Consider the following 15,843-nt stretch of genomic DNA (forward strand, 5'->3'; position numbering starts at 1 on the left):
TTCTCCACGCCTTCTTCTGCGCTTTTCCCCTCCTTCCTCCCTCTTCTCCTCTCCCTTCGCTCTTAATCTGGGGAGGACAGCATGATGGAGGACAGGGTGTGGACTTTGTGCCTTCTTGTCACTTTGACTGTGGGATGGACGGAGGCTCAGGGACAGACCAACTTCACCAGGTGAGCTCCGGACGTCCGTTATAGATTTTTTTTATACATCTCATATCTTCAGGTGTTGCCTTCAATGTCTCTCTTGTGCATCTGTTTTTTCCTACATCCTCCCGTGTGTGCACATGTGGCATTTCAACGGCCACATCCGTCTGGATCGGGCTACCGTGTGTTTTCCCTCCCCCCCCTGCTTGTAATATTATGATTAGTGCAGTAGAAATAGAGGGTTGCAGTGTTGGGGCGATGTGGTTGGCATCCCATAAACACACTAGACAGACAGCGAGGCGGACACAAATGACAGCATGCTGTAATGTGATGTAGTGATTTAACTGGGCAAATGTACAGAAGTCTTTTTGGTCAGTCCTGCCAAGAAATTCAGATTTCTTAGCTCTGATTCCACATTTAATGTTTATTTTTTAAGATGCTCAATAAATCTAGTGATATATGTGTGCGTGTACTCAACAAACAAAAACAAACACACATATATACAGGGTGTTAATTGAACATGAGACAAACAAATGCCTGTGGGCTGTTCAGCTCTGGAGGGGTCAGAAGGGAGGGACTCACTCCACCACTGGGAGTTTTTGGCCTGAATGTGTGTACCACAGTAGACACATGCTGCATGCCTGAGTGACTATAATGGCTGATGATCACAGAAACACAATCCTCACAGTGATTCATTTTCCCTTTGCAAAATTCGACCCCCCCCCCAAAAAAAAAAAAAAAAAAGTTGACAAAAACGCAAGACGGCTCTAATTGATGGCAGCCGAGATCTAAATTAAAAAGCAGAGGTCGGCTCTGCTTTGATCTGTGTGTTTATCTGAGTGTGAAAGGGCGTGTGTGTGTGCAAAGTAGGTGTTATGCGTCTGCTGACGGCTTTCTTGTGGTACAGTCAGCGTGTGCAGCCCACAGCATTTATACTGTATATTGATAGTCAAAGCAAAAAAGCAGGAAGACTTAGTTTTATGAAAAAACACACACACACACACACACACGCACAAACCAGGGGAACTCATTTGGAACCTCCCCGCACTCAGAGAACAGAGACGGACTGTGCCGCTGTGGTTTTCTGCATGTATGTAAAGGTGTGTGCGAGTGCAGGGCATTGCCTCAATACTCTTCAGTATAGCTGCGATTTCTTGAAATGCAACATGTTTAGTTAAAAGCTGAGTTCCCAGCTCTCTCCCTCTCTTTCTCCAGGCCCACCTTCCACTGTGGAGGCCACCTGGTCATAGACTCGGGGATCGTGGCCAGTGAAGGCTTCCCCAGTTACTACAAACCCAACAGTAAATGCACCTGGTACATCACTGTGAGTCATTTATATCGAATTGTCATTTCATTGTGATGCTGCATCAACATGTTTGAATTATGGTTTATTTTAGTGTATACTATATTAATGTTTTGATGTAATTCCTTTCTGGGTGTGTTAAGGCTGCATCCAGAATCATGCCATATATACTATATGGTGCACTATAATTATCCTGAACCATTTTATATGAGCGTCTGAATTCTTAGTGTGTAATTTATTCACTATTACACACACATACACTCTGCAGCTCATGGAAATACTCCCACAATGGAAATAAAAAAAACATACTTTCTGCAACAGTCCGATAATGTCACATTTTGTTGATCATGAAAGATTCAGAAGCGACTTAATGTGACTTGGAAATCATAAATGAGTGGGCAAAGGAGTGGGTTTTACATCATTCATGTGATTTTGCGCAACTTTTGGCAAAGGGTAAGCACAGAGGACAATCTGGAGAATGGTAAATATTAACATAAAGATTGTGTCAATACGCAGAGACATTCATAAAGTCAGTAAGCTGACTCAGTAGTGTTTGTCTGTCACTTTGCAAATATTAACCACCATCAGCTACTGGTCATACTGACCACATAAAGCTGCACCAGCAAATTCCCCTGATTGTATTGCACTGAGCAACTGTGCATTGTATTGACAATTCAGTGTTGTATTTGTACAGAAATAGACTTTCCCTTTTTTCCTTTTCTTTTGTGTTTACTTAGTGCTACTTGAAAAAGCTGCATTATTCCCATTCACACCAACAGTGGTTAACAGCGTGTTGGACTTGTCAGTTTCTCAGGACTCCTTTTCATTAAAAAAAAAAAAGTGTTGAATTTTCAACAATATACACAGATATTTTAAGTGGTGCCAGTCAGGGGCATGTTTCCCGACACTGGGCTATAAGGGCATGTTGAAAAAGCAGGTCTCGGTCCATGACACATAAAATGTGAATGAATCACCCACAAAACTGAATTTCAGGAGGTTGAACAAAATAAACTAGGTTGAAGTGGTGGACTGACAAAAACCCAACATGCTGCCACAATAGGAACACAAGTCTCCCACCACTTCTTTTCCAGTTTCTGGCCTTTTGTAGTCTCAGCTGGACCGTACCACCTGCTCAGGTGACACAGGGTGAAACTCAAACCACTACAAATCTTGTAAAGTGCATAGAGTAGCAAATAAAGCATTAATGTAAGACTCCTGTTACTATCACTTATTCCTGTTACTGCTGAAAATTACATTTTGTGATACACACATGAAATTTCGAATGTATTGGTGCACAGTTTTAACCCTGTTACCTTAAGTTGTGTCCTGACTCCATGTGCTCAGGAGCTAATGATGCACACCTGCTTTCACTTTGACAAACGAGGCAGATGGCCTGCACCAATGTCACAAAGAAAACAACTAAAATAAACTTTTTTTTAAAGATTATAACACTGTACAGCACATCTAAACATGCATCTATTTGGTTATTTATGGAATCTAACTGATAAAGTAGTGGATTAATTGAAGAGTGGGACTAAAATTAATGAAAAAAGAATGGTACAGCACATAATTAAAGCAGAAGTAAGCGTTTTGGCTAACTTCTTGTCAGCCGATGGAGTTAGCAGTCCCCGCCCTCGTCCCTACGTCACCACATTCACGCGCATCCCTTGGCTGCACACACAGAGAGGACCGCCCCTTTATGCCGTTCTCTCTCCTCATTGGATAAAGGTTGTAGGATACAAGGAAAGTTTTCTCCTCGGCTTACAGCAGAGCAGAGTGACTGACAGACCCGTGTTTCAGACCAAACACTCTATATAAGTGATTGCTGTCGGAATATATAACTATTTAAGACTTATATTAACACAAACATTCCGCTTACTTCTGCTTTAAGACCAAACAATTCGTCATTATGTCTATTAGAACCACATTGTTATCTGAATCTACACCTAAATATCTTGACTTCAACACCTTAAAAATGTCTGAAATTTTACATCAAAATGTAGAAATATTTCCTGAGAAATAAAGCAAAGAGTTTGTTTTTTTTAATACCTGACATAAAATACCTTTTGAAAAGCATCATGTGTCACCTCCTTCAGGTCCCAGAGGGCCATGTGGTCATGCTGTCTTTCCGCCTCTTCGACATGGAGGCCGACCCCACCTGTCGGTACGACTACCTGGACGTCTACAACGGTCACTCCCGCTTGGTGCAGAAGCTCGGCCGCTTCTGTGGAACGTTCAGGCCCGGCGCGCTCATCTCCACCTCCAACACCATGATGTTAGACATGGTGTCAGACGAAGCCACCGGTGGACGAGGCTTCCTGGCCTCCTTCGCCGCAGGGAAGCCACATGTGGAAGGTGTGGACAAACACAAAGGCCACGATGAACCACTGAGGCTTCAGCTACACACACTTTTTTTGTAGTTACTATAAATGACCACACTGTGGATCGTCCTTACTTTCATTGTCTGCTGAAAGAAAACAAACTCCATCATGCTTAAAAACAAAACATACACACCTCTTCTTCCTGCTGTTACAGCACCACAGGATAAAAAGGTTTCCTTCCTGTTCTCGTAGGAGGTTAAAGGGATAGTTCAACATTTTGGCAAATTGTCCCTTTGCCATAATCCCTATAGTTTTAGGAATAGGTTTGTTATCTTTAATTGTCAGTGCAAGCTATTTTTAGAATGGTGGAGCAGAGCCGCAAGCTGCTCAGAGCTACGCTACAGAGGCTAAGGGGAGTTCTTGGTTTCCCTCATTAAACTCATCAAATACACAATCCAACAACTCCAAAACGCTCTGGTGGACAAGTTGTGACCTGCACATTCACCACACTATGAGATAATAACGGAACATTATGAGACAGTTGTTTTCGAGGCAAATTCATGCAAAACCGCTGATGCGCGTTCCCGCTGGGGGCAGTTTTTCGGCAAGCAGTCTCTGTATTTGCCTCGAAAACAACTTTGATGAGGAAAACCAAGAAATCCTATTAGCCTCCGTAGCGTAGCTCTGAGCAGCTCGTGGCTCTGCTCCACCGTTCTAAAAAATACCTTGCACCGACAATTAAAGTCAACAAACCTACTGCTGTGACTATAGGGATTATGGCAATGGGCCAATTTTCCAAAATGTTAAACTATCCCTTTAAAGTCTGGTTCATGAACATTTTCTTTACTCTTTTCTCCCCCTCTCCATCCTCTCTGTACTTTTTCTCCCCCATAGAAAATCAGTTCTGTGGAGGACGGCTGACCAAAGAACAGGGCTCTGTCAAGACACCCAACTGGCCCAACACTGATTACCCAGCAGGCATCAGCTGCTCCTGGCACATCTCAGTAGAGCCGAGCAACGTAAGCCCGTCATGGTGCACTTTGTTTCTCTTTTTTTGATTTAGATTCATTTTAAATCAAAATCGGACAGTATGAATTATCAAATCATTGTAAGACGTTCTCTGTGTTAATTTGTTCTGACTGACATCTAGGCTAGGTGTGTTACATAAGGTGTGTTGGAGCTGAGGGAGGAAGGGGAATTAAAATAGTAGTGAAGGGGCCCCATCATAAGGAAATGTTGTACTTTAGGTCTCTAATGTAGTCTCTGTGTGTGTTTTTCTCTCTGTGTGTGTTTTTCTGTGTGTGTGTGTGCGCGTGTGAGACAGCGGCCTTGTGACGAAGTCGAAATGAAAGACTTCATTGACAGCCTGCGGGCGTGTTTGTGTGCGCCAAGAGATTGAACGCAAGGAAAGAGAGAGGGAAGCAAAAGGGCAAGAGAGGGAGTAAAAGCCCCTCTGTATTTCAGAAGTCAGGCACCACCACCTCCACCTGCGTCTGCACCGTACTGAGTTCATGAAAATCAGACTCATGTAACAGCTCACATCCTTCATTCCTTCTCATAAATATATGTTTTATGTTGACGCCTTGTTTCCAGGTGATCGAGGTGAAGTTTCAGAAGCTGGACCTGGAGCCTGACACGTACTGTCGCTACGACTACGTGGCACTGTTTAACGGAGGAGAGAGGGACAACTCGAGAAGAATTGGGAAGTTCTGTGGAGACAGGGTACCGGGGTGAGGTCACTGATCGAAAATGGCAAAACATTGGCTAAAAGTAGCTTCTCATTCACTCACTGTGTATGTTTTTATTCCCTGTGTAGCACCATAGTGACCAATGGGAATGAGCTCCTGGTCCAGTTCGTCTCTGACCTCAGCATCACCTCAGATGGCTTCATGGCCCACTACTCCAGCGTTCCCCGAGGTTCCCGAACACCCACAGCGGGCGGAGACTTCATCCACAGTCCTCAGACGACGTCCATGCCAGAAAAACCAACGACGAGGCCGGTCAAACCCACCAAACCAGCCCCTAGACTGAGACCCACTCCCCAACCTAAGCCCACCAGAAGGAGTCTGGTGAAGAAACTTCCACCTCCACCACGCAAACCCAAGCCTGCAGTCAAGCCCACAGCAAAACCAAAACCAGCTAAACCCACAACTAAACCCACAGTTAAACCCACAGTTAAACCCACAACTAAACCCACAACTAAACCCACAACTAAACCCACAGTTAAACCCACAGCCAAACCCAAACCAGCTAAACCCACACCTAAGGTACCTGTGAAAAAGCCAACACCTAAACCCAAAGTTAAACCCACGCCGAAGCCTAGACTTATCAAGCCGGTGATCAAACTACCTAAACCCACGCGTAAACCAGCACTGAAGACCAAGCCCACAATAAAACCTATTGTGAAGCCAGTGAAGCCGACCCCTAAGACTGGAGTTAAACCAACAGTCAAACCCAAAGCTTCACCTAAACCAGGACTAAGCAAGACAGTGACGAAGAAGCCCACTGTGAGCAAGAAACGTGAGTGGAATTGATTATTATCTGCTTGTTGCCTATACAGTATGTTTGTATCTGTGCACACCTGTTAGGATGCAAAGCCGTGTACTTAATCATTTGCCCGTGTGTTTGTTGCTGTGTGTGTTTAGCTTTACCGCTGAACCCACTGTGTACACAACCCTGTAAGAGGACAGGAACCCTCCAGTCCAACTTCTGCCCTCATGACTTCGGTGAGCCGCAACATCACCTGTCACTTATTTCTACACTTACTTCTCATTTTCTGTTTAAGTTCATCCTGTTAATGTGCATAACTGTTATCTAATTTTTTGGTTCTTTCTTGCAGTGATTACGGGTAAGATTACATCTCTGACTCCTGGTCTGAGGGGCTCGGTAACAGCGGAGGTGTCCCTGATCAAGGCCTACAAGACAGGACGCCTCAAAATCACCAAATCAGGACCCATCATGTCGGTCACACTGACCTCCACCTGCAAGAGATGCCCTGGGTTAACCAAAGGTACAATAAGTATTTTCCATGCACTGCTTCACACTCACATTTACATGAAAAATAAGTGATAGAGATGGATATATTTTTCCTTTCCTTGAGTTCAAACCGAATTGTGTCAAGAATTGAAAGATTCTTGAAACTTTACAGAATATATTTATTTATCTTTTATTTCACAATTATATTTCGTGCATCAAAACAGGAATTCAGAAAGATGACATTAAAATACATTTATATAATAATAACAATTTTCTTTAACCTCGAACTGACTGTATAAAATACACTGGTAGAAAGGGCACAACCTCACAGTATATGCAGACGATGAGATTCTTTATTTTGCCAAAACAAATCACAGAAAAATCAGAGATAATCAATATGTGTATATAATATATTACACTGAAAAAGTACCATAAATATTTACACATTATTTGGCCTGGTGTTTGACATATTCTGACAGTTTCTTTCTCATTGTCTCTCTTTTCCAGGCCAGAACTATGTGTTGATGGGAAAAGTTGACACACTGGGCAACGGACACGTCACCCCCTCCAGTTTCACTCTCCTCTACAAGCCCATCCACGCCAAAGCACTGGCCAACCTCGCTCTCAAATCCTGCTGACCTCACAGCCCAACTGTCCAATCACACTAACAGCTGGGGCTGTCTCTATAAAAACGTGTAATTTTACATAAGGACTGAAAATATTATTAGTACTATCCAAAGATCATTTTTATATAATACCGCACAGTTAATATTTACATTTTAAAACAGTAAACAAACATCACTAAGTATTATATTTTGTATTTTCTATGTAAATTATGATATGTCTATGTTAAAAGATCATCAGTTGGTCACTGTCATCAATAAATCACATGAAACTGGTACTTGAGGTGATTTCTATGTCTATCATATATTGTCTTTTATCTAAAAATATCTGATGATGTGCAAAACGCAGAAAAATATCCCTATGTTTATGATGGTCATTAAATCCACCAGCCACCCTGACTGTGATCTACTGTGTAAGTTCATTGTTGGTTCAACCAGCATGCAGGGGTCTACGTGGATCATCATCACTGAGCTGTAGTTGGCTACAGAAGGAGCAGCACCAGGAGACAAAGACCCCTAACAACAAGACGTAGGTCAAGATGGTGGTCCAGAAGGCAAACATGTAAAGCGTCTTGTCGCAGTAGGAATTGGCTTGTGTTGTATTCTTGTTGTAGTTGGGCTCGTAAATAGAGAAGGTCCACACATTACCTGAGAAAAAAAAGGAACCCATGAATCCCATGAGGGAATGCTGAAATATCAATTTGTGATGTTAAAAAAAATCTGATTCTTTCCCATAATTGTCCTGTCTAATAAATGTACATTCACTTACCAGCGATAAACCAGCAGGTGAAAAAGAGAGAGACCAGGTATGAAAACCAGTTGTTGCACTTCACACAGCACCCAAGCAGTGGGATGACTCCCAGCACCACCATATAGATAGGGATGAGTGGCTGCCTCGGACAGTCTGAGAAGTGAACTGCTCCTGTTTGACATAAGGATAAAGAGAGAGGAGTATAACCTGTCTCATCTATTGATCTATTATATCTATATTTTATTATATTTTTATACTGAATTGCACAGTTCTGATTCACTTACCTACTATCACTTCAGCAATGAACATGATGGAGAAAATCAGCATAGTACATACTGAGAAAGAGAGAATATGTATCACATATTACACATATGGAATTGCATAGTGTAGTTTTTTTTTTTTAGTTTATTTCAACTTTGAGTAGGCCTATATCTCTCACCTACTCCTGCAGGTGGCCGTCCCACAGTGGGCTGAGCTCTGTCACTCTCCGGCATTGATCCTACTGATGATTTAGACCTACAGAGGAGATACATGAGCCGTCTCAGGTAAATAATTCAGGTTAAGATGAGACACTAAACATGACAAAGTCCTGATATTTCACTCCTCATAAAACAAAAAGCATCTTTGAAACAGAGACAGAGAAAGGTCTCTAACGGTTTATAAAGGCATGACTGATACAGTGAAGGCAACATACGTTATATCCAAGAGATTAAAAAAAGAAAACAATAAGAGAATTTGTTGGAAAGTCCTTTAAACACAATACGTATTAAACATCACCTAACAGTTGAAGAAAAATAATGTAAGATATACGTATAATATCAAAGAAATTTCGTTATACCTGTTTGTCTGATGAGATTTGGGCTGCTTCCTGTTGATGTAACAGAAAAGAGCTTTGCACCAGATCTTGTACAGGAACCAGGGCATGTGGGCATGTCCAGGGCACAGAGCCCACAGGCCCAGGACATGCCCACATATTTTATTCAACTTCCATTTTTCACTTCACTTTAATGCTTGATTTCTGTTTCCTTTCCATCATTAATTCTCAGAACTTACATTTAGAGCTTCCTGCTCTGATAGGGATATGTGTATGGGTGGGTAATGTAATGTATGTATTTATGTATCTTGAGGTTGTGTGTGGCGTACGGGGGTGAAAACAAGTTTCCTTGCAAAGGACAAATAAAGCTGAATCTGAATCTGAATCTGAGCTTAAGTCACAGTTTTCTGTATTCGTTTTTATGAGACATTGTTGAAGATTTTTCAGTCTCCAAATTGTATTTGGTGTTATGGCGCCATCAACAGCAGCTGGGTGACTGTCTAAGACTTAGATCGATATCGCTGTGTGTCAGTAACTGAGTCATTTCTATGGCATTTTAACTTGTTTCAACATGTTCTACTGTTGCATGATAATGTTATAAAGCAGTTAGAAACATTTCAGTGGGTTCAGGGAGTCACCATCTGCCATAATGTATCTGCTGGATCATAAGTCAATGTTTAGGACGTAAAATAAGTAAATAATAACTCTGCATCTGTCTGGTTCCCACGTTTTCTTGGGTTCAAACAAAATCCCCAAAGAATTTTCCAGGTCTTTATAAGCGACTTTCACTTCATGTACTGGCAACCTGTTTTTTGGTCAGTTGAATGGTGGTAATTTGTATTCAATTCCTCATCATCATGTGTCTGGGTTTCCAGTCAAATGGTTTGTCTTTTTCACCAGCCATACTAGATTCCCTTCATGTATGTCTTGTGCTACAGAAGTTGGGCTCCAAGCAGCAGAGGGTTGGACAGCTCTGTTTACAGGTAAGGCAGTGATTATGGGTCAGGTTACATCTCTGACTGAGACTCCGTCTGAGGGGCTCGGTAACAGTGGAGGTGTCCCTAACCAAGGCCTGCAAGACAGGATGATTCCAATCTGGTGACCCAAGCCCCCTGCTCCAGAGCCTCACCTGGACTGTGGCTATTTTCGAAACTGCATATATACTGTACTGCTTACTACTGTACATACTGTGTGGACCAGGAGGAGAAAATGATAAACAAATTAACTTACCCGCAGGTTTTTAGAGGTTTGCCGCTGGCTGGTTAAATTCTTTTTAGGAGATAAACGCTGGTCTAAAATCTAATAATTGTGGCAGTCGCATTAGTTTGTTTGAATTAAAAGTGAAGTTTCATGTGTGTATTGGACAGAGGAACAGCGCTGCCTCCAGGCTCTGTAGCCTGCGTACAGAAAACACTACATTTACATCGATAAATAACTGTTTTACCATAAACCAATTAGTCTGTATTACATTTTATTTTATGAAAGACACACTTGCAAGATGAGGGCATAGTGAAAGAAAAACAACTGAAGTATTTATGGGGTGTTTTTATGTTTTAATGTCCCCCGTGTGCGTGGGAGGAGTTATGAAAGTAGGGGCCGCAGTACGTCATGCAGTACTGCGGCGTAAAAAACCTAGACCACTGAAGCAGAGTGAAACAGTTTAACAGTCAAACTCTAAAATTAAGCACTGTATAGAAATGAGTCTTTTTGTATGTTTTTATCAATAAATTCCCAACACTTATAATATGTTTTTAAACAAATCTCCAATGTCACTTTACAGGGACTTTAACTTCTTATCTAGTGAAGTGACTCTGTATAAAACACACTGGTAGAAAAGACACAAACTCACAGTGTACACAGATGTTCTGATTCTTTATTTTGCCAAAAAAATCTCAGAAAAATCAGGGATCATCAATATGCATATACCATAAAATTTACACACAGTATTTGGCCAGTAGGGGTTATTATGACCTGGTATTTGACATATTCTGACAGAGTGACAGATGTCTCACTTTTCCAGGCCAGAACTATGTGTTGATGAAATTTGATAAACTAGGCAACTGTCACATCACCCCCTCCATCTTCTCTCTCCTCCCATCCATGCAAAAGCATTGGCATTATTCGAAAATTCTGCTGAGCTCTCAGCCTCACAGATCACGTTCAAAGTCAGGATCTCTTTAAAAACTTGAAACTTCTCATAAGGAATGAAAATATTATTTGTAATATCTGGAGATAGTAATACACTGCAATTTAAAATCATTTTTAAAATAGTAAGCACACAACCACAAAAAAAAAAAAAAAAGAAATACTTTGCTGAAAAATTTAAGGAGTCCTCAAATAACATAAAAGCAACCTGGTCAATCATAAATCAATTATTGCACAAAAAGAAATCTATGGCAAAATTTCCAACATACTTCTCTGACAGCGGGAAAACATTTACTGATCCACTTGAGATTGCCTGTAAGTTCAATGATTTCTTTGTAAATGTAGGTGCCTCTCTTGCTAAAAAAATTTAAAACCCAGGTGGTAGCCCCCTGGACCATATTGATGGTTGTTTTCCCCCTTTTGAGCATTTTGATCGTCCTAAGAGCAGCGAGATCCAAGATTTAATTGACAAGATGAAACCAACTGCTGCAGGACATGATGAAGTTAGAACAACTCTTGTGAAAGAGATCAAAACCATTATTATAAATCCATTAACATTTATATTCTCCTTATCTTTAGAAACAGGTGTAGTACCGAATGATCTTAAAGTAGCAAAAGTCATCCCTGTTTTCAAGTCAGACGACCCAAGTACATTCACTAACTATCGCCCAATTTCAATATTACCCTGTTTGTCAAAAATCCTTGAAAAATTAGTCTACAAAAGGATTTTGCACCATATAAATACAAATAATATACTATACAACCATCAATATGGCTTCCGTAAAAATCACTCTGCATACATGGCTCTATTAGATCTTGTTGATAAGATTTCTACAGCATTGGATAACAATGAATATGCTATAGGAATCTTCCTTGACCTGTCAAAAGCTTTTGATACGGTCAACCACGCCATACTATTGTCAAAGCTACACAGATATGGTTTTCAGGGTAATGTCTTCCTATGGTTAAAAAGTTATATTACTGATAGACAACAATATGTATATGTGAACAATTGTAAGTCCAACATTGCTACGTTGACATGTGGTGTGGCCCAAGGCTCAGTACTTGGCCCTTTACTATTTTTACTTTATATCAATGATCTAGCATCAGTATCAAATACCATTTTTCCCATCTTATTTGCGGATGATACAAACTTTGTTCTTTCCCAGCAAGCACTTTAAAACTCTAATAAATGAGGCCAACACTGGCCTCCTAGCCTTTTCCAAATGGTTCAAATTGAATAAACTATCCATAAATATTAAAAAAACGAATTTTATCCTATTTTCAGGTAGAAAAAAGTGTGATCCGAATGAAGCAAAGCTCTTAATCGAGGGAATTGAAATCAATAGAGTATCCTCTGCTCGCTTTCTAGGTGTCACAGTGGATGAACAATGTAACTGGAAAGAACAAATCGATTGTGTTGCAAAAAAAAGTATCAAAATCTGTAGGAATCATTAGAAAAATCAGTTCATTCCTCAACAGATCCATCACCTTACTTACATTATACTACAGTTTAATATATCCATATCTAACATACTGCAATCTTGTCTGGGCTAACACCTATCCTACCAATCTCCATAAGCTCCATCTACTTCAGAAACGCTTCGTTAGAACCGCCACAAACTCAAATTTCAGGGCTCCATCCTCCCCACTGTTTGCCAAATTGAAAATCTCAACCATATTTGATATTAATATCTTGCAAATCAGTATCTTCATTTACAAAGCAATGTACCAAAGTCACGTATTACCAAATCAATTTCAACAATACTTTCGCACAAATTCAAGTTTCCACTCGCACGCTACAAGACAAGCAGGTCACCTACACCGCCCCCGTTGTAATACCACCAGAGGGCAGTACTCCATCAAATACAGAGGAATTCTGTTATGGAATGAACATAGCCAATTAGCTGATAGTTCCTCCTCCTCCTTGGCAATATTTAAAAAGAAACTACTGTTAAAATTAACTGAACATCAAAACATGGCTTGACTTTTAATTCTGCTTCCCTAGTGCCCCATGTTTTTTTTTTTTTTTCTTGCTTTTTGTTTTTTTGTCTTTGTTTTTCTTTTTCTTTTCTTTTCCCTTTTTAGTGTTTACCTGAACTTAATTTATCTGTTCTCTTCTTTTGTCTCGCTTTCTTTTCTCACCTCTTGTTTGTTTATTTATTTATTTAGTGCTGTTATCACCACTACTACTTTTATTTTCACTACCAACATCTTCCCTGTTTTTTTCTTCTCTTTCCTCCCTTTCTTTCTTAATTTTATTTTCTATCTATACCTTGCACAAGGTATGCGATTATTATTTCTTGACTGTGCTTCAATTATGTGTTAGATCAAGGTGAGGTCATGTTATAAGCCTTTCAGGTTTCAGACCTCACCTGCACATTTATTTTTCATATCTTTCTTACTAGTAAGAGAGATAAGTAAATGTTTTGTTTTATTTTTTATGTGCAAATAAATAAAAGTCTAAAAAAGTCTAATGCTACATACTATATTTTGTATCTTTATGTAAATTATGATATTTCTGTAGTAAAACAAATCTCCTCTCCTGATGACGCTACATGTGAAACGTGTGGTGGTTGCTTATTTTTCATCTAATATGATAACGTATTTCTGTGTTAAAAGGTCATCAGTCATCAATACACTAAGACTTTTGTACTTTGTATGCAAATGAAAACATTTCTATAGATCATTAGATGTCCATCAAATGATGGGCATTATCTGATTTCACCACCTGTCAAGGGTCTTCGTTGTTCGTCACCAGCTTTTAGTAGCGAACAAAACCAGAAGAACAACAACCATAACTGGAGGTAGAGCAAAATGTTGGTCCAGAACGCAAACATGTAGAGCGGGTTGCAGAAGGAGCTGATTTGTGTTGTGTTCTTGTTGTAGTTGGTCACATAATTAGTATAGGAGATCACATTACCTGGGGAAAAGAAACCCAAGCAAATGGATAAAAACACTTTTTGATACATTTCTTTTTGCACTGTGCATAGGGATAACATTCAGTGTGATAAGAAAAATAACCCCCGGAAACAGAGTATATTGGAATCTTTGTTTGTGACGATTTTATAACAGTTTTTTATTAATTCCGAGAAGTAAAATGATCCCCCCTCTAAAAAACAAATTGTGTACAGGCCCTTACCGATAATGAACACTAAGAAGAAGATGATGACAAAAACCACATAGGAACAGATCTTGCTGCAACTCCACTGAAGCGATAGGAAGGCAATTGCCAACACAGACCAGACTGGGAAGAAGGGCTCTGAGTGACAGTATGTATGGTGCACTATTTCTGTGTGACAAAGGGACAAAAAGGAGTTTTATATGTGGTGTTTGTATTCAACATTGTCTCAAAAATTGCAATTAAATCTCACCTGCTATCCCATCAGCAATGGACATGATGATGAAAATCACGATATTCCACACTGTGAAAGACATAATATTTTTCACCAATTGCAATAGAAACAAACAAAAAAAACCTGAAAAATGCTTTTTTTTCCCCCCTTGTTTTTTAAATTTCACTATGATCACATGTTATCTCACCTACTGCATTTGAGCATTTACCACTGGGTTGAACTCTGTCGCTCTCCGGCATTGTTCTCTGTGATAAATCAAACCATTCAGATGAGTCTTGACACTAAAAAGGGCCAAAGTCCTGAACATAGCATAAATAAAAACAAATTAAACAACAACAGTCTTGTCTTTCTCGGAAAGTATGCTCAATACAAGAAGTCCCTAAACACAGACATATGCCAAAAGACAAAACAATGATCTATGAGAGATGTTATACCTGTTGAATCTGAGGAGATTTGGGCTCCAGCTTGAAAAGACCTCAAGTTCTACAAGACCTGAGATATGTGGGCATGTCCATATATCTCATTCAACTTCCTCTTTCAATGTCTTTCATTTTGATTTCTGTTCCTCTTCCATCGCAAATTATAATAGATTATGGTTAAAGCTACAGTAAGTCTCAAATAATCCTGCATTTTTCTGTATTAGAGAAACACTATTTAGGAGTTTTCCAAGGCTCCATATTGTCAAACTAATTTAGTCAGCTATGAATAGTGGCATGATGACTGTCTTATCTTCTCTCTCTAAACATCTATTATTGCATTATGTTAAAGTTAAAAACAATTCAGTATGTTTGTTGAATTGACATTCACTCTGATGTATCTGCTGGACCATCAGGCAATGTTTGGGTCCATGGTTTCCATATTTTCTGCCACCGCTGACTTTAGACAAAATCCACAGAGAACATTTCAGGTCTTTATCAGCAGCTTTCACTTCATGTACTGGAAACTTGTCTCAGTCTGTGGTGGCACTTCTGACATTTTGTATTTGATGTCTCATGACATGGTTCCATGTCATATGAGCTTTTTTAAATTCAAATTCAGAATCGTAATTCAGAATTATTTTTACCAGCCTCACTTTTCTTTTTTCATTAGCAACTCTGTCGTATTAGTCCATTGCCCAAATGTTCCAACATAGATTAACTTGTATGAAGAGGCCTAAAGTGCCAACAAAATACCATTTACACCATCTACCTCAAAGACGGATGTGCACAATGGCAGTTACTATTATTGAATGCCTTTATTGTTCCATGGGGAAATTCGTTTTCACACTGTCACAGACAGCAAAACACTGAGCAACATAAATACATAATTATAAACAGAAACATCAGCAACATGTACATATACACACACCAGACAAACAAACACTTGTGACACACTCAAGAGGGCTGGGTCCATACAGGGCTATTGGGGGAGG

General features: G+C 39.9%; 2 protein-coding genes across 3 annotated transcripts; one reads left to right on the plus strand and one right to left on the minus strand.

Moving 5' to 3' along the window:
* Window positions 1–7,765, plus strand: pcolceb (procollagen C-endopeptidase enhancer b). Of its 2 annotated transcripts, XM_085759623.1 has the most exons (10): window positions 1–170; window positions 1,359–1,467; window positions 3,543–3,801; window positions 4,662–4,786; window positions 5,361–5,497; window positions 5,584–5,907; window positions 5,992–6,287; window positions 6,413–6,493; window positions 6,607–6,777; window positions 7,251–7,765. In XM_085759623.1, the coding sequence occupies exons 1-10, from the start codon at window positions 82–84 to the stop codon at window positions 7,379–7,381; spliced, it is 1,722 nt and encodes a 573-aa protein (XP_085615749.1). In that variant the 5' UTR covers window positions 1–81; the 3' UTR covers window positions 7,382–7,765. The 2 variants fall into 2 exon arrangements, with proteins under 2 accessions (XP_085615749.1, XP_085615748.1); XM_085759622.1 differs by having other exon boundaries at window positions 5,584–6,287.
* On the minus strand, window positions 7,244–9,033 carry LOC146969247 (transmembrane protein 272-like). The gene is made up of 5 exons (XM_085759624.1): window positions 8,956–9,033; window positions 8,557–8,633; window positions 8,402–8,452; window positions 8,136–8,288; window positions 7,244–8,014 (listed from the first exon to the last, which is right to left on the minus strand). Exons 2-5 carry the CDS (start codon window positions 8,609–8,611, stop codon window positions 7,797–7,799), a joined length of 477 nt encoding a protein of 158 aa, XP_085615750.1. The 5' UTR covers window positions 8,612–8,633; window positions 8,956–9,033; the 3' UTR covers window positions 7,244–7,796.
* Window positions 9,034–15,843: the final 6,810 nt, after the last annotated feature.

Source organism: Trachurus japonicus, chromosome 18, assembly GCF_045865225.1.
Source record: "Trachurus japonicus isolate A0001 chromosome 18, Traja_1.0".
NCBI lineage: Eukaryota > Metazoa > Chordata > Actinopteri > Carangiformes > Carangidae > Trachurus > Trachurus japonicus.

What these genes read in the sequence shown, in the direction of transcription:
- pcolceb (XM_085759622.1), top strand. Translation starts at nt 82, where the DNA reads ATGATGGAGGACAGGGTGTGGACTTTGTGCCTTCTTGTCACTTTGACT. An exon ending in AATGCACCTGGTACATCACT is followed by an intron (nt 1,468 to 3,542) that starts GTGAGTCATTTA and finishes CACCTCCTTCAG; the next exon opens with GTCCCAGAGGGCCATGTGGT. An exon ending in CTTCTGCCCTCATGACTTCG is followed by an intron (nt 6,494 to 6,606) that starts GTGAGCCGCAAC and finishes TCTTTCTTGCAG; the next exon opens with TGATTACGGGTAAGATTACA.
- LOC146969247 (XM_085759624.1), bottom strand. Translation starts at nt 8,611, where the DNA reads ATGCCGGAGAGTGACAGAGCTCAGCCCACTGTGGGACGGCCACCTGCA. An exon ending in CATTGCTGAAGTGATAGTAG is followed by an intron (nt 8,289 to 8,401) that starts GTAAGTGAATCA and finishes TATGTCAAACAG; the next exon opens with GAGCAGTTCACTTCTCAGAC. An exon ending in CACCTGCTGGTTTATCGCTG is followed by an intron (nt 8,015 to 8,135) that starts GTAAGTGAATGT and finishes TTTTTTTCTCAG; the next exon opens with GTAATGTGTGGACCTTCTCT.